General features: G+C 41.1%; 1 protein-coding gene across 4 annotated transcripts in view; it reads right to left on the reverse strand.

Annotated features, from left to right (window-relative positions):
• POLA1 (DNA polymerase alpha 1, catalytic subunit) overlaps positions 1–24,275 on the reverse strand; it is a 256,073-nt gene that overhangs the window by 34,583 nt on the left and 197,215 nt on the right. For all 4 annotated transcript variants that reach the window (XM_077343005.1, XM_077343006.1, XM_077343003.1 and 1 more), the window contains one exon: positions 22,461–22,554. In XM_077343005.1, the coding sequence (XP_077199120.1) occupies positions 22,461–22,554 (94 nt within the window). The remainder of the gene's footprint in view (positions 1–22,460; positions 22,555–24,275) is intronic.

Here is a 24,275-nt window from a genome sequence, read left to right on the forward strand (position 1 = left end):
ATACTCTTCTCCTATGGATTATTTTTCATAGTGAGAGGATATATTTCAGGATATTGTGCACACAGAAACAAATTAAACGACTCAGTGTTTTTACAATTAGCTAGTTATATTATAACAGTATTTATATACCCCAGGTTGTCTTAGCAGCCTATAAACATACATTTAGTAAGGGCTCTCAGACAAACACACCTTAGGTGTGCAATATAAAATCCTTAGTTGCTAGTTTCCTTTATTCCTTTAATAACCCCATTAATCTTCACTGCAGGGCTGTATGATGAGGAATGTAAACTGGAGGCAAGAGGATACAGGGGCACTGGCTTTGCCCAATATTGCAAGCTACCTAGAGAGTACTTAATGAACTCCTTGTGTCTAAAACAAGTCTTTTCCATGGTCCATCAACTTACTTTGAGTATACTTGGATAAAGATAGGAAATTGAACTTGCACATTTCCTTTCCCTTCTAAGGTAAAAAAGGTGTATATTTGAGACAGATCTGGGCAAAGTTTGATTGGTACTGTATGAATATAGGTTCCTAAGAGAAAAAAAAATAAAAAAATGTTCAGGCTGATAGTATCTTAATAATGTTTCTTCTGTACTGCCTTTTCTATTTCATAGCTTACAAAAATTAGGAATCCTAAAAATAGTTTTGTTGTAATAGATAAGTGTTAAGATATTTAAACATATCAGCTTTGGAAGTATTGGTGTTAAATGGTAAAACACTCTTAAAAATTAAAGTCTAGCAAAGTTTCTCATGGACAGCTGGAAAAGTTAAACTGGAAAGGGATGGAAAATATATTTCCTAGTGAACTGGTGCTTTGATTTTTTGAAGCTATTTGATTCTTCCCCTCATACAAGAGAGGCAAAATCCATCTTGCCACAAGCTCTTCACAGTGATTACTCACAATTCATTTCTTTCTGTGTACAGAACACTTGGTTCACATGTACTCTGGAAATTGAGACTGGACTTACAGAACAATACTCATGCAAAATATTGTGTATGTTATGGCATAGGATAAGCTCTTATATAGAAGCTGCTAGATTCTCCAAGTCATTGCTTACTCAATTATTTATCATTCTTAAATTAAATGTGTGTACAAGAAATTGTAACACAGCAAGAAATTACCTTTAAAAACAATATATATTATACTGCTTATAAGCTTGGAATATTGGTTCTGGGTAAAGAATTTACCAGGGACGTTAACTATCTGCTGGACATCTACATGTGACAACAGACCTGCCAATTAAGGGAAAGTATAATAATAAAGCTTGCACTGGGCTTATACCTATTCTGTGGCTTGTCAGGTTGAATTTCTAAATAAAATTAGTATGGTATTCCTAAGGTAGTAAAAACACTGCATTAATTTCATTATTATTTCCGGTCAGATTCTTTATATATAGATGTAATATATTGCGGAAATGCTTTAGGGAGATAAAACAATTTTATATTTTGTAAAATTTCTACAATATGATTTTTTTTTAAAGTTCATAGAACGGTTGATTACAAAATTACAAACTTGACCTAAACTGATAATTGGAGATGGTATGTAAAGCAATTTCCATAGCAAAATCAGTGGTAATTGCCTACATGTAATGACTGTAATGCACTAAAAAATGCAATATACACACGGTATAAAGTTTTAAGAATTATATCTACTATTAGAAATTAAGTCCATTTTATATTTGAATAAAATGGGTGCTAGGCTACTGTCCCCGAGGAAGCCTTCGCAGGGCGAAGGCTTCCTGGGGGCTGGGACGCTGTGGCCATCGGGGCGCGACCTGGGGCATTCTCCTGGATGCAAGCTGGTCCCGGAGCCGGGAGAAGGCCTCGCCCCCCCCCTGGCAGCGTCCTTGTGCCTTCTCCCGGCCCCAGTAGCAGCCCTGGTGCGTCAGCGAAGTGGCGAGGTTGGTCCCGGAGCCAGAGAAGGCCGCGCCCCCCCAGTAGTGTCCATGTGCCTTCTCCTGGCCCCAGGAGCAGCCTAGCCACGCTCCCAGAGCTGGGAGAAGGCCGCAGCCCCCCCCACCTACCTGGTAGCGTTCCGGGGCCTTCTCCCGGCCCCAGGACCAGCCTTGCCGCATCTGCGATGTGGCGAGGCTGTTCCTGAGGCCGGGAGAAGGGCCGCACCTACCGCGCCCTCCCCAGGTGGAAGAGAACCCGGACTGGAGGACTCACTGTGCGGGCTGGCTGGTCTGTCTGCGTGGCGACTCCCCGGCCAGGCCAGGCAAGGCCGGGCCAAGCAGCCAATGGGGAGCCGTGCAAAGCGACGAGGCCCTGGATGGCTTGGCCCTGGATGGACACTCGGAGGGCCCAATCAGGAGCCGCTTCGCGCCTCCTGATTGGGCCCTCTGAGTTTTTATCCCGGACAGGGCCCGCCCTAACTCCTCCCCAATAGCCCTTACCCTTTTATTTAATCCACTCCGCAGGAGCGGTTAAAGATAATTATTATCTATTTGATCCATTTCCCTCTTGAGAAATTATTTACTTCATTTATATGCCACTTGTTCCCCAATTGGGATCCAAAGTTGTTACAACATTCTCCCCTGCTCCCTTTTTATTTTCACAATAACCCTCTTAGTAGAACAAAGTTTGAGTCCAGTGGCACCCTTAAGACCCACCAAATTTACTTCTAGGTATAATCTACACAAAAATGTACTCATTGAATTAAATTTTGTGGTTCTTAAAGGTGCCACTGGACTCAAACTTTGTTCTGCTGCTTTAGACTAACATGGGTACCCACCCAAATGTATCCTCTGAGGTAGGTTAGGCTAAGTCTGTGAGACTGCCCTAAGTTCACCCAGCAAGCTTTCATGGCAGAGTGAGGATTTGCTAGGCCTCCCAAATCTAGTCTAACCTCTGTGCCACACTGGCAGATTGCTGAAATATTCTATGAGAATTCTGAAATTTGGGTTAACATGCAAATGATAATTTCTTCTTTCTCTGCCCTTTTAGGAATGCTTGAAACTTCACTCAAGAGAATTTTAAAAGTTTCTTTTCTCACTCCTTTTAAAAATAATTGTCTGAGATGAAATTCATATTATTTAGCCATTTGCAAGGTATTGGGATGGAAAAAATACAAGCAGTCCCAAGATCTGCCTCTGATCTATAGCTGGATTAGAGGTTCAAAATATAGTTCTATAGGTCTAGCATTTATAAATGTATTCATATTAATAGAATTATTAAAATAGTATGATTCTTTTAAAAATCTAAATTCATTGTTACTTGCCTGTAAAAGAGGCTGCATCTTCATAACAGTTTTCCATTTCAAATTAAAATTTCATGATATAATCCCATTCAAAGGCTAGTGTCCTCTCATCTCTCCTTTTATCCCCCAATAGGTGGGATGTTATGCACACAAGAAAGGGTAGGCAAGCACATGATGGGGTGAGGGGAAAGTGATTGAGGTGACAGTCAACTCTAGTCTTGATTTCTACAACTCACTCAGTGTATGTCTACCCTTCCCTGATAGGGGAACTTCAACTGGTGCAGAATGAAGCAGCCAGGGTCCTTACAGGAACACCTTGGAGGGCCCACATCTGACCCACACTCCAACAGCTACACTGGCTACCAGTTGACTATCAGATCAGGCTTAAGCTTCTGGTAATCACATTCAATGCTATATGTGATCTGGGCCCTGATTATTTGAGAAACCGTCTCTCTACCCATGCAACCCAAAAAGCACTATGCTCTATCAACACCAACAAACTGGTGATCCCTGTCCCCAGGGAAGCACACGCCATCGGCCAGAGCCTGGGCCTTCTTAATCATGGCCCCTACCTGATGGAATGAGCTCCCAGATGACATCACGGCACTGCTAGAGCTAAAACAATTCTGCAGGGCCTGCAAAAGGGAGCTGTTCCACCAGGCTCTCAGTCAGATGGCTGCCATAGAAAGTTCTGCTAAAGAACAAGTAGCCAGAGGTTCAAAAGGCTTAAGCCACTGACGTTCTAAAAGGTCCTAAGGTGGACAGATTGCTTGTTCCCTTAAGGAATATCTTGACCAAGTGATGGGAAAAAACTTATTCCCCTTCAAAACCTCTATAACATGAAATAGCGGCCAAGTGAATCTTCAGAGAGAAAAACACCAAGCCCTTAGCTTTCAGTTGTAGCAAATAATAGAAAATGAACTGCAGCAAAGCTTTCCCAGGTGACACCTTTCTATCACACCAAAATAAAATTGCCTCCACTTATACATATAAGATCTTCTAGTACTGGGTTTGAGCAATTGCAGAAGTATCTCAGTAGCCTCATCAGATAATATTAAGTCTCTGTCTGGAGACAAGTAACATAATGATGAAACACATGGCTTACACTGATCAAGTCTGGCAGAACACTGGAAGAGGGAAAAACATTTCCAAGAGGAGTAGGAACCATATTTTCTGAGGCCTCTAGGGTGCTATCAAAATCATGTCTGATCCTCTGTCCTGGCTTACTCAAAAACCCTTAATGGGGGTAGAAATGGGGGAAACACATAAAAGAGAGCTTGCTGCCAAAGCAGCTGGCACACATCTTCTAGGGAACCCCTGTGTTTGTACCCCCTGGAATTTGAATAGCCTAAATAGAACCTCTGGTTTCACAGCTGTATCCCATGTAAGGGGAGTCTCATGACACAGGACCTTGGACTCTCTGCCCCCTTGTTTCTTTAAATAAAATACTATAGCTGTGTTGTCCATCTAAACCAGAATGGAATGTTCTTGCACCATATCTGAAAAGCAACTAAGGGTACAATGAACTGCAGTGGCTTCTTCTCCAAATACTGCTGCCTGAGAATTCTGCACTGTGAGCACCCCCACTCAAACATGAAGTTAGAACCACTTCCCATTGAGGACTCTGAACAAAATCCCCCAGGATAAATTCTCTCTAGAAGACCATCATAATAGAGATAACTGATTTAGGAATAAAATCAGAGTCCAGTAGTACCTTTAAGACCAACAAAGATTTATTCAAGGCGTGAGCTTAAGGGTGCTTACACTCGAAAGCTCACGCCTTGAATAAATCTTTGTGAAGTTGCAAAGATCTCATATCTAAGCTAGCTAAAGTCAAAACAGCGGTAGTAGACAACATATATCCCAGTATTTGAAGAATGTACTGAACTGACTGGAGCCTATAAGATTTAAACTGTCTCACCAAGGGCAAAAAAAGCCTGAACATTTGCAGTGGGCACCCTGTCAGATAATGAAGTATGCATGGTCAGAGTAGCCCGGGGAACCCAGAAAGCAAACTGGGTGACTGAGGACAGACTAGTGTTATCTAGTCACCACTGCAGAAGCCTAATAGTCACCCTAAGTATCAAAAAGCATCTTGGACAATACTGTCATACCTCTTAACAAACTAGATTAGCAAGCTTTGCATGTGTAGTCTTGTTATCAGAATCATTGCAGTGGTTGAGGCCATAAGTCCTAATAACCACTGAATTGCCTTCATTGGCTGCCAACATTTTCTAATATATTTTCTAATACAGCTGAACATCATTACCTTAATGTTTTCATCCCCATCTACAAGCAAAAAAGCTCTCTCTGTGATAACATTGAGGGAGGCGAGATTTCCCCAGTTCACCATTAGTCCTAACCTGTTGCAGGTAGAAATGGTGAGACGAACATGGTCATTCAGTAAGTTATGACCAGAGGCCTCGACTAGTCAATCATGTAGAGAGGGAAATATAGGGCAGCCCTGGATGCCTAAGTGCACTACTACTACAGTTATGCACTTGGTGAAAATTCTCGGTGCAGTAGCAAGGTCAAATGGGACGGATGTGTATTGAAACACCTCTGAGTCCTATCTAACCATAAATACTTCATATGAGATTTGTGGATTGATAGATAAAAATAGATGTTCTTTAAATTCTTTATGTAGTCAGAAGTGTAAACTGGACTTCAGGAAAACAGATTTTAACAGACTTAAATGTATGTTGGGTAGAGTTCCGTGGTCAGAAAGACTTAAAGAGATGGGAGTCCAAGAGGGCTGGGAGTTTTTTAAAACTGAAATACTGAAGGCTCTATCACAATTCCCTTGAGAAGCCCATGGGATTTTGGGCTGTATCAAATGGAGTATCGTGTCCAGATCACGGGAGGTGATGGTTCCTCTCTACTCTGCTCTGGTTCAGCCTCACTTGGAGTACCGTGTTTAGTTTTGGCCACCACAGTTGAAGAGGGATGCAGAAAAACTGGAGCATGTCCAGAGGAGGGCAACAAAGATGGTGAGGGGTTTGGAGACCAAGATGTATGAGGAAAGGCTGGGGGAGCTTGGTCTGTTTAGCCTGGAGAGGAGACGACTGAGAGGGGATCTGATAACCATTTTCAAGTATTTAAAAGGCTGCCATTTAGAAGGCAGAGAAGAGATGTTCTCTCTTGCCCCGGAAGGATGGACCAGAATCAATGGGATGAAATTAATTCAAAAGAAATTCTGGCTAAACATGTGGAAGAAGTTCCTGACAGAGTGGAACAGGCTTCCTCAGGAGGTGGTGGGTTCCCCAACTTTGGAGATTTTTAAACAGAGGTTGGATAGACATCTGACAGAGAGGCTGATTCTGTGAAGGTTCAAGGGGGTGGGAGGTTATAGTGGTTGAGCGATAGGGCTGTGAGTATCCTGTATAGTGCATGGGGTTGGACTAGATGACTCAGGAGATCCCTTCCAACTCTATTATTCTATGATTCTAAATCAAGGATCACAAACCACATAACCAGGTTAAGAATCCCAATCACAAAAGAGAGACCATTCTGAATGTGGACATTTTTTAAAACTTCTTAAATTTTCTGATACAGTCTGTGCCCACCAACTTTTTTATCCACTAAGAAAAATCTTGAATGTAACCCCCAGGAATGAGGACCACCTGGGATCTGTTCCACTGATCCCTTACCAAGAAGTTCCTTTAGCTGAACCCTTAGTTCTGGATAGGGGATATTAACAACAGTTGAAGCTGGGTGATAAGAGGGCTGAGATAGCAATTCTAGCCTGTAAACTTACTGAACCATATACAAAACCCAACCATCAGAACTAATCTGGCACCAAGCCTCTGCAAATTGTGTCAGCCTATTCTTGAAACTGAGGACATCTGCAACTACTGGGTTAGGTATTCCGAACGTGGCTGGCTGGCTGTTGGCCCTGGTCCCGCTGGGAGTTCTGTTGAATGAGCCTCAGCCATGGTATACCCTTTCAATTTGCAAATGGGACTTTTTATTTGTTATCAAATTTACATGCTGCCCTTCCCTGAGGGCTCAGGGTGGCTCACAACAAAACAATAAATTAAATATCCCAAATATTTAAAACAGATACAAGAATGATGGCTGTTGATGCTGTCTCTGACAGCTATATAAGGGGGTAGCAAATTCATGTTGCCCTTGGGAGAAATGTTGCTTCCCTCCCTTATTCCCTGCTGTGGGCTGCTGATGATCGATTGCTTACCTGTCCAGTGGTGGGGAAGAGAATTGCGGGGAGAGTGCTCACCCCTCACACATCATATTACTTCTGGGTGGGAAAGTCACTCTCTATGAGGGGAGGGGTGAGCACTCTTGGGGGCTTATAGAAACTTTGTTAAAACTTGCTGGCTCTTCTCCATGGCAGGCCTGCAAAGACACAGACCCATGTGGGACTGCACAAAAATTACAAAGATTAACTGTACAGTTATACACAGTGAACTTTCAGATTTATGTTTTCAGATAATCGAATGCTGTACAGTAAACCATTTTTGAAACTGATTCACATTTCTGTGGTAGACAGTGAGTACCATGTGGGTCTGCCACTGAAAGAAGAAATTTTAAAAGTGCTTATAGAAATGCTTTGTGTACACCTAAAGCAGGCATCATTGCATCCTAGTCATAGCTCGGTTTGCATTTTAGATATGGACAAATTTATGTTCCCTAGCCTTTCAGCTAACACTTGAAAATGCACATATTTAATTTGCAATTATTTGAGTAGATAAGAACTCTTAACAATTCGAACACCAGCATGTGTTGCAAAGGTTAAAAACTGCCCTTTACAGTTCGGAGTCTCATAATCTATACATTAACCCAACAGCTGCACCTAAATGTCAGTTGTAAAATTTAAATATATACACACACCCACACCCACATAAATGGATAACTATTAAACAACTGACATCACTAAAAAGACTAATGAAAAACATGTAGCTGATTATACCTACAGATTTGTAGATATTTAAATGCCACCAGAGAGAACAGTTTGGATCCTGCAGAATATTTCTGCAAGCAGAATGGATTTATATCCTCAAAGCAGATCTTTCTTGATTCCCCATTCAAATGCAGAGCAAAGCCCCCTCATTTCCTCTGGGGGTCAGGTGATCTCCAGAAATAACACGGAGAGGGAATTCAGCAAGTATTGTCTGTATCCTTTAGTCTGCAGAAATCCGCCATGTAAGAGTATGTAAATTAATACAAACAAATGTTTGTTTGGCCAAGCAGTTGCAGGCAGCAAACAAAAATAATTGAATGCATGTAAATTTACTGTGCTTACATCTGGTGATTCTTTTATAGGTCTCTGCACAATCACTTCCTCCCAGAAAGAGGCACACCACTTTTTACATTATACAATAATCTGGAACTGGAGATGCCACACAAAAAATTAAAAAAACAAAATGTGGATTATTTACTTACATATACTTCACTAAACAGGATTATGACCACAGTGTACTATGATCAAAATAACTTTTCAGTTGAGCAGTGTGGTTTGCACTAGAGATGTGTTTACTCTAGTTTGATTCACAAGCTCTGTTTCTTGGTGCTCAGGAAAAAATACCAGTTGTCTTTCCCCCAACCAAAATACTAAAATCCAGCAGTAAAACTGACATTAAAATTAACACACACTCATAAATGGCATATAAATGACATAAGAGATGGGGTCTAGCCAAGGAAAGGACAAAAACACAATGAATATGTACAAAAACTAAAAGACAGAAAAATTACATATTTCTACATTCCTAGTTTGCACATAGGGAACTACTCAGAAAATATGCCCTTCTGGTCTATGGCCAGCATATCAACAGATTGTAATAAAACTAGTAATACTGCATAATATCCATAAAGGCATACCAAGTAACATTTTCGATTATATAGGTAGTAGTAGATAGTAGATAGTATGGAACATTCCTTGTTAATTAGGTATCCAATAGTGACAAATTATGCACTTATTATAGATGACCTTTGGAATCACTCAAGGTACATTCACAATCATGCATTAAAATCTGCTTTTCACTGTAATGTGTGAATGTATGAAATTAAATGAGGCTTGCAATGTAATCAGTGTGGTTGGCTGCCTTAATATATTCCATTTCAATTTCAAATCACCACAAGCCAAGAGTGATGAATCTAATTTGATCTGTTGCTGACAAAACTGGTGAAGGAGATTTATGCAACCCTATTGACAACTGGCAATATGGACATAATTCAAAAGTGGTTAATAGGTTCTAACATCAATAGAAATCTTAAAATACTAAATCCAAGAAAAATAAATTTCAGTATCCCAGAATAGCACAATAATCTTATTAAAAACTATATGAAAAAATGGATGTTTTGAGAAAGAAGGCAATAACTGTACAGTAAAACCCATAGTTCCTAGAATAAGATAATAAGATAGTTTCACAGGTTGGTCAAGTTGGTTTACAATGGAAGCTATATTTGAACCCAGTGGTCTCTAAGGTTCTACTGGATTTGAATCAAGATAATATGATCAAATGTTTAGGAATATGTTACCTGTAGACTGTAGTCAGTGATTTATTATTTATGTAATTATTATTGTTTGACAACCGATATAAGATATAGACCAGTGGTCCCCAACCCCCGGTCCGGGGACCGGTAGCGGTCCGTAGATCAGTCGGTACCGGGCCGCGGCTCCTCCTCCCTGGCAGCTGCCTCGGGGGCTGCTTTGCTGCTTTGCTGCCAGCTCACCTTTGGTGCTCTCTGGCAGCCACCATGGCTGGGGCCCCCCTCAGTGTGGCACGCTGGCAGCGTATCTCAGTGAGCAGCGGGAAGTCAGGGGTGCCAGCGGGAAAGCAAGCGGAGCAGGAGCTCAGGCGACGGTGGCAACGTCCCTCGGCAAAAACTACCCCCCCCCCCGGGCCTCAGTAAAATTGTCAAGCATTGACCGGTCCCCGGAGATTAAAAGGTTGGGGACCACTGATATAGACTTTGCCTTGGATTCTCTGTGAATTATATTACAGAAATTTTTGCTTCAGAAGTTTACAAGTTAATTCTCATTAATTACATATACTACGGATACCTGGGATACTCATTTCTAAAAGCAATGAATAAATCAAAATAAAATAATTGTAAACTAGTTACCTAAATAAAGTATAATTACTGAGAATGGTGCAGAAAAGTAGACATTGCATAAGATAAGCAACTGAATCTTTTTCAAATACAGAAGGACAAGCCACGGTCCACTCTCTGTTCTTCAGTGGGTAAACAATAATTTGCTTCCCTCATCCCTATAATAATATTTTATATGAAATACAGGCACATGTATTTCTGTAATTATAGTACAAAGTTACATATTCTCTACTGAATCATGAACAAAATATAGGTCACTCCTGTACTCTTCAGTGGGGATTTATATACAATTAAGGTCTTTACCTCCCCCAAGCTATTTTTCTTTAAGCTACTATAACTAATAAAACCAGGGGAAGTAGTCCCTGCAAACATTCAAATCAAAGAATTCAGATATCTAATTTGTCACTATTTTAGTTACACATTTAATTCCATAGTTATAGCCCACTCATAACTACATAAACATGTAACAGGCATATAAATAGCTCAGTATTTTAATTCCAAGTTCATAATATTTGACACTAATAGGATTATTTGTTTTTATCTAGTAAATAAAATAGCTCAAACTGTCACTCACTTCCTTTTATTCTTTATTTTCTTGCCACATACATCTTTTGTAATGTGAAAATGTCTGTTTTAAGTGGAACTATTACAATATGTAATACTTTCATGTCAAAATAATTACATTATAAGATGAAGATTTAAATTATTTAAGATAGAAAAACATTTTGATATGCAGTCGGCATTTATAATCCTGAAAGGATAAACTTCTTCACAAGTTAAAATAAGGTTTTAAAAAGTTAAAAATAACATGACTGGACAACAACCATATCCACTAGCTTTCTGTTTTAGGAATCTGGGTATAAATGTCACCAAGGACAGGTGGCAAGGTACTGAAATCTAATGTTTTATTTGCTATGATGGTTTTGGAGGCAAACGTTTGAATGATTAAAACTTCCCACACAAAAAGGCAAATACATGAATTAATATTTATGCATGAAATCCTCTCACCTCAGATTTACAGATCAGACTGTGCATCAACAAGGGAAAAGAGTCATGCCTTCCTGGTCAATATCCTCAAAAATACAGGAGTACATTGCACCAAGCCAGTCACTGTCTACAGGCTGTGTGAAGGCACAGATGACCTAAATTATGAGTAAGAACCACAGTTGCAGGTTAGCAAACTGTTTCACTTCTTAGTAGTCTTTGTGTATCACACTGATGGGTAAAAATTAGCAAGCTGCCCTACCTGGAAGTGAGCACAGGTGCTTCAGGAAACAGGGAGCTGAGCTTGGAATGGGCATGAACCACAAAAATATAGTTTGATTCAGTTAGCTTGCTTATAAACCAAACTACATTTGTGAGATTTGTGCCCAAAACAGACTGAGCTCAGTTGTTTTGTCCTCTAAACAGCTGAGACTTGGGAGCAGGCTGCTACTGCAGCTCAACTGTTTCCAACCTAAACAACTGAACTACATAGTCCCAGCTGTTTAAGGGGGCTTTCTTGGGCAACAAGCCCCAGGCTCAGAGTCATTTAAACCAAAGAGTCGAGCTGTTTTGCTTTCTGCTCTTCACAATTGCCATGAACTGCCACTTTTCTTGGATGCTTTAGGATGCTTAGGGCTAATCCTGCGTTGAGCAGGGGGTTGGACTAGATGGCCTGTATGGCCCCTTCCAACTCTATGATTCTATGATTCTATGATTCAAACTGCATCAACATTTGGGGTGATTATTCAGTTCATGAATATTACTTAAGTAGTATAAAAGCCCATTTTAAAAATGTGCTTTGAAAGGGGCAGCAGGCAGGAAGGCATGAGAGGGTAGCTGTGGCTCCTTTTGGACTGTGAAGCAGGCTACAGGGAAAGCCCCCCTGCCGGTGGCAACAGGGCTTTGCGGCCCGCAGGAAGGCTGCAAACTCCCGCCCCCCAGCTCCCACCCAGCAGGAGCGTACCTGCGAGCCGCAAAGGCCTGTCACTGCCTGTATCCTTGTGGGTGACAATGGAGGCCGCAGCCACAAGGCTTCTAGCAGGCAAGGAGGGAGGCTGGGAGCCGGAGGGGGAGGGCCAATCAGGGTGGACCTGGATGGACAGGGCCCTGGACAGTCTCCTCCCAGAAGGCTGTTTCCAAAATATATAAGGGAGTGAAATAATGTTAAGGATAACTACAAATCAGCCAAAATTCATGACAAACTTTAGTTCATTAGCCAGGTCATGCTCATCCCTACCAAGGACTATTCTGCCAAAGCATGTGTCTATTCTGATCTAGATAAACAATACCTCACAAAGGCTGAAGATGGGGATTAGATTACTGGTCTGCTCAGCTCTGGAAACAAGATCCCCTCCCAGAAGAGGGAGGATGTAACAACAGTCCTTGTGGAATGAGCTTAATTTTTCTGTGGAAATCAATTATAAATCAACGGTCTAAGAAAGCTAATGGCTGAATCTCTGTGAGGAAATTCTTAGGGCCCAAGTAGCATAGGAATGGTACCTAAATTATTGAGATTATAGATCAATATATAGTTGTAAACAGGCTGTTGTTGTCTTGTCCTGTCTGTAGGCTTCCTACAGGGATCTCATCAGTCCCTGTATATAAGGGAATACTGAATGTTAAGAGAACCACTGAGATATAGTGGTTAGAGTAGAACCAAAGAGATGAGTGTTTAACTCTTCTGTACCTCAGCCATGAACTCATTCAGTACCGTTGGGCTAGTCACTCTTAGCTCAATCAATATCACAGGCTGATGTAGGGATGACAAAGGGAAGGGAGACCTATATGTGCTGCCCCCAAGCTCTCCAGAAGAGGGGAGAAAGAAAAAAAATTCTCAATGTTACCTACCTCACAGATAGCTGTGTAAGCACAGAGCTTTTTGCAGGCAATCACAGGCCTGGAAGCAACTCATGCAATGTCGCATTCTTCTCCATGCAGGCACTGTAATGTCTGCATATTGTTGTTGTTAGGTGCGAAGTCGTGTCCAACCCATCACGACCCCATGGACAATTATCCTCCAGGCCTTTCTGTCCTCTACCATTCCCCGGAGTCCATTTAAGTTCGCACCAACTCCTTCAGTGACTCCATCCAGCCACCTCATTCTCTGTCGTCCCCTTCTTCTTTTGCCCTCAATCGCTTCCTGCATTAAGCTCTTCTCTAGGGAGTCCTTCCTTCTCATGAGGTGGCCAAAGTATTTGAGATTCATCTTCAGGATCTAGCCTTCTAAGGAGCAGTCAGGGCTGATCTCCTCTAGTTTGTTCGCCTTGCAGTCCAAGGGACTCGCAAGAGTCTTCTCCAGCACCAGAGTTCAAAAGCCTCAATTCTTTGACGTTCGGCCTTCCTTATGGTCCAACTTTCGCAGTCATACATTGCAACTGGGAATACCATAGCCTTGACTAGACGCACTTTTGTTGGCAGGGTGATGTCCCTGCTTTTTAGGATGCTGTCTAGATTTGCCATAGCTTTCCTTCCCAGGAGCAAGAGTCTTTTAATTCGTTTGCTACAGTCCCCATCTGCAGTGATCTCAGAGCCCAGGAAAATAAAATCTGTCACTACCTCGATTTCTTCGCCATCTGCATAGGGTTCCCAAAATAAATTAATCATAAAAGTAATTACAAATATAGCTTATGCAATATTAAGTTGCAAACTGCTTTTTAAAATTCTTTATCATGGGATCACCAAGCCACAAAAAAGGAACTGAGACAATGTGAGGACAACCACAGCACTCAACCCAGGGAATCAACCACTGAGCTACGATTTCTGACTCCAAACCCAATTAGAATCCACCTGACAGCTCTAATTCTCAGTAATCTATTTAATTCCAGTTTCATATTATTTATAGTTTTAGCAGGTTGTCATTATAAATGTTTTAAAGCAACTAAATTTTTAAAAAGTCTTCTGATAGATTAGAGGAGCTGCAGTAGCATAAATAGGCATAAGGGTAAGGGAGGGGGAAAGAACCTTATTATACTTTCATAATCCAGTAAAGACAGATGCTGATCTCTGTTAGTAACATTCTTAGTGATTTGCTGGTTTAAAGAAGAGGCCATGAATTAAATCAGGATGTGTTAAGGAAGAAAAGAAAATAGATCACCAATTGGCCTTTTAAATGATCTCCAGTTCATAAAATAAGATTTCAGAATTTTTTTTACTACATAATTATACTTCCTGATTTTGTAATTAGTGGAACTACATGTAATTACATAATAATTATGATAGTAATTACGTAATTAAGATGTATAATTATGTAGTAAAAAACATTATGGAAATAAAAACTATCAACTATATAACCACAATACATCTACAAAAAATTCTCTTCCATTGCTTTAAAACTGTATTTTCCAAGAATTTTTTTTAAAAAAATAATTGATTAGTCTACGATATCAACTTCCTGATGGCAAAATAAAGAAAAAACTTACAGATATTAAGATACTGAATTATCCTCTTAAGATTTAATTATACCAATTTATTAACAATCTCATTAATACATTTTACTCAAAGTCACATTTAAAAGAAAACCTACTGAAATCTCATTGAAGCAAACTAGATAAAGCTTAGGAAGTCTATAGTTTTAAGACTTTGAACTTTATTATGCTTTAAATATTAACACTAAGAATATACCAGAAAACATAACGTATTTCTATAAAATCAAAATAGGGCCCTTTCTAATGAGCAATGGTTCAACTGTTCTATTTGCATTACAGAAAGGTTTTCCCTGAAAGCTTTAAAAATGTTATGCTTTGTTGTTTAGGAAATTTATCTTACAGCTCTATCTTCAAACTGGGCTACATCTGCCTATTCTACATGGCTGCTAGTCCTTGAACAACTGATTATTTGTAGCTTGAATCTGAGATGACTATATAGCACATAGTCAGTTACTGGCAAACAAATGAAAAAAAGGTTACAACAGCCAATTCTTCCACCTTAGAATTATGTAGTCCTGACTTCAATGGTCCAGGCCAGCCTGATGGGTCTCATCTTGGAAGCTAAGTAGGGAAGGCTCTGGTTAGTATGGGAATGGGAATCTACCAAAGAAATCCAGGGTTGCCACATATGTTTGTCTCTTGCCTTGAAAACCGTATGGGGTTGCCAAAAGTTGGCTGCAACTTGACAGTAACCCCCCCCCCCCCCAAATGGTGGCACATGAAAATAATGAACCTGGTTGATATGTGACAGGCTTTAGTGATCTATTTATCACAGGTATGGTCAAGCCAATCATAGGGCAGAGACTGTAACTCAGTGGAAGAGCATCTGCTTTGCATGCAGAAGGTCCCAAGTTCAATTCTCAGCATCTCAAGTTACAAAGACCAGGCAGATGATGTGAAAGACCTCTCCCTGAGACCCTGAAGAGCCAGTATGAGTAGAACACACTAATCTTGAGGGTCTGATTAGTATAAGGCAATTTTATGAATTCATCTTTTCAAAAGACACACATTCTTATTATTGTCCTACCAGTACTAAGTGTCAAAACACTACATCATCACTTATAGAAATGTCCAATATTTTTATATGTTGCATTTCATTTTTATTTCAGATATGCATGCAGTATTCTGCACATACTTTTTCTGGATAACTACCACCTGCTAACAAAGACGTCTGACGATTCACCTATTAGTAACTCTGAGAAATACTACTATTAAGAATGGTCTTCTTGTAAAGCTTTCTAACAACTCATCCATAAAAAATTACTTTGTACTGATATTTGGCACCCCAAGTTATGAACACACAGAGGAAAAACAATGTTTAAATTACAGGATACAAACAAATATTCAAAGTTTGATTTTGTGTTTTGCATGTAGGTCATGCAGCCTAATAGTTTCATTTTTCTAAATGCAATTTTACAGTTTATTCATCCAGAAACTAAACCGAGCATGTTTAGTATTTTTATGAAGGTGGGAGTGTAAAATGGTGCTATATCTGTGTAAAAGTATTTACTGAGCATGCATTTGGCTTTGTTTTATGAACCAGAGTATAAAAATCAAGAATATGAAGGACTGAAATATATCACATTGAAGATACGGACAATGCTTTTAATACCTAATTTCATATCAATCAATAAGGTATAACTCTCACTTTTACTTTAGGCACTATTCTGATATCTTTCATCTTTCAAAGTCAGAAACCTATTCAGAAAAAAGGTATTCATTAAAAATCTGTATTTTTCAACTAGGTTAACAGAATTTTGTATGTGAAAGAATGCAAAAGTACAAGACTCAGTAGGACCACTGCTTGTAACGGAGTCTGGTCCTGTAAGCCAGCAGACCTATAATAACCTTTCACAGACAGCAAATCCTTGTGTTGGTTCTTTGTGACACTGAATGAAGGTTTACTCTGCAAACATTGGAGGGATAGCCAACCAAAAGGGTAGAGTCCTAAGTTACTGTAAGCCAAAGTATGTTTTATCAAAAAATACAACTAAGTAAGGATACAAGCAGAACAAAGGTAGTTGAGTTGGTGTGTTTTGTGGAGATGGGAGTTATTATGTATTTGTTTGTTTGATTTATTCACTGCTGGACCCAGGATAGCCAGTTTACAACAATAAAAGCATACAGCAAAATTTTGAAAAAACAATTAAAATACAAAAATAGAAGAAGAAGAAGAGTCGGTTCTTATATGCCTCTTTTCTTTACCCGAAGGAGGCTCAAAGCGGCTTACAGTTGCCTTCCCTTTCCTCTCCCCACAACAGACACCCTGTGAGGTGGGTGAGGCTGAGGCCCATTAGGGACGGCCGCCGAAACGGTGATTTCGGGTCACATGGAAAACGCGGAGGGGGAAGAAGCGAAGCAAACCGCTTATGCACAGGACGGGACGCAATGGCGGCAAAACCCAGAGTAACCGATTATGCATGTGGTGACCCCGGCACCACTTCTCGTTGCGCCCCAGTCACCCGGAAGCTGCGCTTTCTTCCGCGTTTCGCTAATGAGGCTTTTTTGGCAGCATGCACCGAATCTGTGTACGGTTGCAGCTGGTGCCGTGCGTTATCGGTGATTTTAGTCGCTGCCATTCCACCCCGAATGTGTGCTATTCCCCCCGTGCATAATGGGCCTGAGAGAGCCCTGAGATCACTGCTTGGTCAGAACAGTTTTATCAGTGCCGTGGCGAGCCCTAGGTCACCCAGCTGGCTGCAGGTGGGGGAGTGCAGAATCAAATCTGGCATGCCAGATTAGAAGTCCGCACTCCTAACCACTACACCAAACTGGCTAGAGTAATAAAAGGTAACAAAAGTCTATAACAATTAAGCCCCCAAAAGTTTCTATATAGATTCAATGAGACCTCTCCCACTAGACCTCATCCTCCAGGGTAGATGACCAAAGAATGCATAAAGATGTTGGGGGGAGCCAGGAACCCAGGATCTTCCTTGCCCCAGCCTCAACCAAATGGTGGAAGAGCTGCATCTTGCAGGCACTTCGGAACTGTGTCAGTTCCGACAGGGCCCTCAGCTTTTCCAGGAGCTCATTCCACCAGGTAGGGGCCAGGACCGAAAAGGCCTTGAACCTGGTAGAGGCCAGGCACACCTCCTGTAGGCCAGAGATCACCACTTATTTGTACCTGCAGAGCGAATTACAAAGAGAGGCCACAATATCCAGCATTCTAAGAAGTGAGGCAATCTAACTGCATACCACAGATGAAAACAAGATCCAATACAGAGTAGACATGGACCACTCCACTTGCTGATGAATATATAAGGAGTGTTAACTATTTTTTCTATTACTTTGTCAAATGGGTGAATTTTATCAGTTCCTGCTCCTAGATATCGTGACTAAAACTTGCCTCTCATCAACCTTTACCGCATTGAGTATTAGCCCCACTTTACTGCTTGTGAAGTGGCGGTTCAACATTACATCATCAGTGAGTCAGGCCTATCCCGACTTAAGGCCCTCTGCTCACCACTGCAAGGGAATTTGGATATATCCGTACTATTTTTTTTTTGGCCTTAGACAGCAACAGGGCCTCAATCAGGACAGGCCCGTGCAGCAGGGGAAGAGTCGGACGATCCTGTCCTAGCTCCTCCCCCGACTATGTTGTCCCAGAAAAGACAAAAAATGGCCAGCTCTGCGCATTGTGAATTTTCACCCACCGCATTTTTTAAAGGAACACAACACTGCATAAGCAGAAAAAAATGGCCCCACAAGGCTGAACCTTTCTGCCCCAGCTGCTTTGTCTGAAGGCAGAAATTGAGGGTGGCCAGGGTAAGCTGCCAAAAATGGTGCCCCGAAGTAGACGGGTTGCTAGGGAGGATGAGGGCAACCACTTGCCCCCTCTATCCCTGTCCATCTTGGCTCCTTAAGGGGAGTGATGGGCAAATAGGTGATCAGCTCAGGGACATCGTCAACTGCTCTCTCCAGTCGGGGGAGTTCCCTGAGGCGTTGAGGGAGGCGGTGGTGTGCCCTCTCCTCAAGAAACCATCTCTGGACCCACATGACCCCGCAAGCTACCGCCCGGTAGCGCACTTAGCATTCCTGGGTAAGGTGGTGGAAAGGGCTGCGGCAGACCAGCTCCTAGCATTCCTGGAAGATACTTCAGCGCTCAATCTATACCAGTCTGGCTTCCGTCCTGGTCACGGGGTTGAGACGGTGTTGGTCTCCTTGTTGGATGACCTCCGTCGCCAGCTTGACCGAGGCAGCTCTGCTGTGCTAGTTCTTTTAGATCTGTCGGCTGCGTTTGACGTGGTTGATCACGAGCTGCTAGCGAGCCGTCTCGCCGGTACGGGGATAAGGTGTACAGTCTTCCTCCAAAACAGGACACAGATGGTAGCTGTGGGAGAGGAATTATCGGGCCCTTACCGGCTCCCTTGTGGGATCCTACAGGGCTCAGGGCTCTCTCCCATATTATTCAACAGGCATTTTTCCATCTCCGCCAGGCTCGGCTACTAGCGCCCTATCTGTCCTCTGAACACTTGGCCACAGTGATCCATGTGATGGTCACCTCCAGATTAGATTTCTGTAACTCGCTCTACACTGGCCTGCCTTTGAGCTTGATCCGGAAACTGCAACTGGTCCAAAATGTGGCTGCTAGGGTCCTCATGGCTACACTTTGGAGAGCACATATCCAGCCAGTGCTGAGGCAGCTGCATTGGCTACCGGTTATCTTCCGGATCAGGTTCAAGGTTTTGGTTTTGACCTTCAAGGCCATCCGTGGTCTGGGCCCAGTGTATATGAGGGACCACCTATCGCCCAACGCCCCCCCCGCAGGGCCTTACGCTCTTTGGGGGCTAACCTATTGGTCATTCCCGGTCCCAAGGAAGCTCTCGCCTGGCCTCGACCAGGGGCAGGGCCTTTTCGGTCCTGGCCCCAACCTGGTGGAATGAGCTCCCGGAAGAGCTGCAAGCCCTGCGGGAATTGTCATCATTCCACAGGGCCTGCAAGACGGAGCTCTTCCGCCAGGCTTTCGGTTGAGGCGGGGCAGCAAGAAGTATAAAACCCTTAAACATTCCATACCATAGCAATGGCTTCTGTCCTTCAACCCCAGGAAGTATAAAAGGGAGCTGCTTATGATGAACAAATTGAAACTATTGTTATCAAGGGGATAACTGCTCCTCCCCGCCCCATACATTAGTTTGTTAATATTAAATCTTTGTTAACTTGTGTTTAAATATTTTTATTGTTCCTGAAGGTGAAACTGAAATACGTTGGCCACCTCATGAGAAGGAAGGAGGCCCTGGAGAAAAGCCTAATGCTGGGAGTGATTGTGGGCAAAAAAAGAAGGGGACAACAGAGAATGAGGTGGCTGGATGGAGTCACTGAAGCAGTTGGTGCAAACTTAAATGGACTCCAGGGAATGGTAGGGGACAGAAAGACTTCGCACCTAACAACAACAACATTGTTGCTGTATATGTGTGAGTCTGTGTGCACATTGTAAGCTGCTGAGTCCACAACTGAATGGAGAAAAACATGTCAAAAGTACTTTAAATAAATACATAATAAATGCAGGGAAATTGATTAGTTGCAAGAAAAATGAATCCTAGAATGGTCATCACTGTGATAACTTGGATGGAAAATACAAAATGCTTCTCAAGTCTTTGTATTGTATTTGATCCAGTCATTCTTATCCTGAGTCTTCCTGAGTTAGAAGAAAACTCTAACTTATTGGAAGACAGCCTATAGATCTAACTGTATTATTACAGTGAAAAGATGCATTAACTGTTAGTTCAATGACTTCTGCAAAGAGGCTATTGTGCCAACACATTTCTAAAGAGTTGAACAAAAGACTATAAGTATTAAGTGAGCCAATCTGTGGTGCTATGTGGGGGAAAGCATCAGACCTGTATCTTCTGTTTCCATACACCTTAAATCGAAATGAACTGAATTCTAAACTGACCAACCATGGGGTAGTTAACATGATAATGTTGTCCAACCCATTATGGAAATGCTATTGTAACCACTGTTATTACTGTTGTTTTGATATTGTTACTGAGTTATACTGTACTTGTTCCGATGTTCTTCCATGTTCTATGTAAACTGCCCTGAGCTGAAAGGGAGGGTGGCATATAAAAATAATGAATAAATAAACAATGTGAATGTTTTTATATTCTGAGATTATACATTTATACAAAACAGTGTAAATCTTTTCATACATTTTTGTGTTTGCCATGCATATTCACAGAATCAATTACGAATATATATGTGTGAAGGTGATGAGTATGAAGACAGGACAGCGTGGGGACCCCAGCTTTGATCTGTCTCCTAAAAAATAGACTCCCCTCATGTTTTACAAGACTGGGGTCGATGAGAGAGATGAGGGAATGACAAACTAATAAGTAGGGAGATGACATTTGAATGTGTAAGTATTGGGAATTCACTAAATAATTCCATATATAGACTATTCTGAATATTTTTAAATTTTATAATTCCAGACACTGAATAATTCCAAATATTCTAATTTTGAATATTCAGAATCCCATTGACTCTTATAGAAAGCATGCTGAGATGCCAGAAAAATGAAAGTGAAATATATTCTCCAAATAGCCAGGAAGCAAGCGTGGTAGGAGAAAGGACCTAAATGTTTCCAGGTTTGCCATGGGAGGGGAGATTTGGGTGAGAGAAAAGTCTCTGACTTTGGGGGGGGGGGTCCATATTCTACTGCAAGGTTCTGTTAGGTGCGGTGGTGGGAGTCATGTCCTACCCACCAATATGTGTTAGGCAGGGGACATAGTCTGTTCACACTGTATATTCCTAGGACAGATTATTTTAAAGAACAGGCTCCTCTAAGGTGCCCTCTGAAAATAACCATCCCCAATACTTCACCCTACTGTCACCTCCCTTTCCAGCTGCCACTTCAGAACATTACCCACATAATCCAGATGTTGCAACCTGGCAACTGTGGCTGTTGATATGCACTTCCCACACCTGCTCAGCTTTTGGTGCTTAGGGCAGGCTCTGGAAAAGGGTCATGATGCATAGGAAAATCTTTTAAAAAGCAATTTGCCTTGTTCATAACTAGGCAGTAATTGTTTCCTATTGAATTTAATTGTATTTTTTAAAAACATTAATGCACTATCCCTGATATGTGTTCCAAGTTGAATCCAAATTTCTTCATATAAATAAGTAAATATTTATAAAAGTATTTACATGCCACACTTCCAGTCAGGCAGAACCCTCTAATTATTGTCCTCTGTCGTCCACACGTGACCAAGTTTGGAAGTGGGACACAGGCTCAACATATTTCATACCTAAACGAAACACCTTTGTGTCTTCTGAAGGTGCTGAAAATTTATTTTACACTCTGTAAAAATTTTGGTTGCTGACATAATATAAAGTAATGTTGACATGCCTATGAATGTCTATGATAAACACATAAAATTATTAGGCAAACACTGTTGTAAATGAAGTTGCACAAAACCTCTTTCAGTTGGATTTTTATTGTTTGAGAGTCATTTTACTGTCATCTAATTTAACAAAGCCTTTCCAAAAAAAGGATAGAGTTACAGAAGCACCATCAGCAGGCTGACCTCTTAGAAATGAGTTTAAAATATCCTTTCCACAAACACAGCTGCTTCAATCAAGTAAAAGGTATACAATGTATTATTAGACAAGCAGCTCCACTCTTGTACAGGGAATTCCTTAAATTCATGTAGTCAACTGACTTTGTGGATATGATGCTAGCAGAATGATGCATATTGGAATAGCACAACAGAGTAGAACTGCCTTTTATGATGCAAATTTCTACTTTAAACTCACAGAATAATTACAGTGTTTTAACATACCTCTCTCTTGATCAGTAAGTTTTTCCATTGCATAGTCCACATCAAAAATGTACCGGTAAAAGCACAGCTGGGTGTATAGGGCCTTGTCAGAATACTGAAAAGTAAAAGAACAAATGGAACACAATTGAGAAAAAGCACATACCAAAAAAGTATGTGCAATGCACATTTGCTGTGTTACTTATTGGATTTTACATTGTTAATTTTTAACTTTTATAAAATGTCTTAGGAACCATCGTTGTCTTTCCGTATAATATAAATAATTTTTTTTTAAATTAAAAATATCCCAAATTGTGGTCATCTTTTGTCTTGTATGTTGTTTACATGGATATGTCCTTTGATTTTGCTCAAGGTTATTAGGGTGCAAAAACAATTATCAGCAGTTCAGTAAAATAAACATTAACAATTCTGTATTTATTTTTATTCTTAAATAATTTAAAATGGTTTTATGGGTCAATTTGTCTAGTTCCTTGAATGTATTATCATAGGTTAGATCTAAACCACCATAAATGAAGCTTCCCAATATCACTTTACTACTATAGCCATAAAAGCTGCTTCTGGGGGATACAGCAGCCTCAGGAATTGAATGGGGTTCTGCAGTGACTCCAGTGCTGGTCATAGTGGCAACCCAAGATTTGTAGTCTAACAGCTTATTGCTACTACCACCATCCTACTCAATGTCCGGAGAAGACAATTCACCATACTTTTCTTCTCCATTCTTCTTTTTTTAAAGCTGTGCATGCCCTATAGGGCTTCCTGAACTCTCTTGCGAGTTTGTTCCTTAAAAGCATCATGATTGCCTTGGCAACATGCAACCAAAATGATACTGTATCTCACATGAGAATCAAGTCTTCTGCAAGAGTTAGGAACTGGCAGAGATTGCAGCCCTGATTTAAAAGGGCCTGCTGCCTTCAAATTTGCCACCTGAAACAGTCCTGGCTTCATAAGGAATCTTTAAGTGACTCGGCAATTATGGCCTTTATAGATGTGTATATATGCTAATGCAAATTTGGAAAACTCAACAATGGCCACAGGATTGGAAAAGGTCAGTTTACATTCCAATCCCAAAGAAGGGCAATGCCAAAGAATGTTCAAACTATTGCACCATTGCACCATTGCACTCATTTCTCATGCTAGCAAAGTTATGCTCAAAATTTTACAAGCTAGGCTCCAGCAATATGTGGACCAAGAACTTCCAGAAGTACAGGCAGGATTTCAAAGAGGCAGAGGAACTAGAGATCAAATTGCCAACATACTTTGGATCAAGGAGAAAGCTAGGGAGTTCAAGAAGAACATCTACTTCTGCTTCATTGACTATGCTAAAGCCTTTGATTGTGTGGAGCACAACAAATTGTGGCAAGTTCTTAAAGAGATGGGAATACCAGAGCATCTTATTTGTCTCTTGAGAAACTTATATGAAGGTCAAGAAGCAACAGTGAGAACTGAACATGGAATCACTGATTGGTTCAAAATTGAGAAGGGAGTTCCGCAAGGCTGTATACTGTCGCCTTGCCTATTTAACTTGTATGCGGAGCACATCATGAGAAAGGCGGGATTAGAGGAGTCACAAATTGGGATCAAGATTGCAGGGAGAAATTAAAGGTTTGTTGTTGTTGTTGTTGGGAGAAATATCAACAACTTCAGATATGCAGATGATACCACTCTAATGGCAGAAAGTGAAGAGGAACTAAAGAGCCTGTTGATGCGGGTGAAGGAGAGTGCAAAAGTTGGCTTGAAACTCAACATCAAGAAAACAAAGATCATGGCATCCGGCCCTCTCAATTCCTGGCAAATAGATGGGGAAGAAATGGAGATAGT

The sequence above is a fragment of the Paroedura picta genome, chromosome 6 (genome assembly GCF_049243985.1).
Source record: "Paroedura picta isolate Pp20150507F chromosome 6, Ppicta_v3.0, whole genome shotgun sequence".
Taxonomy (NCBI): domain Eukaryota; kingdom Metazoa; phylum Chordata; class Lepidosauria; order Squamata; family Gekkonidae; genus Paroedura; species Paroedura picta.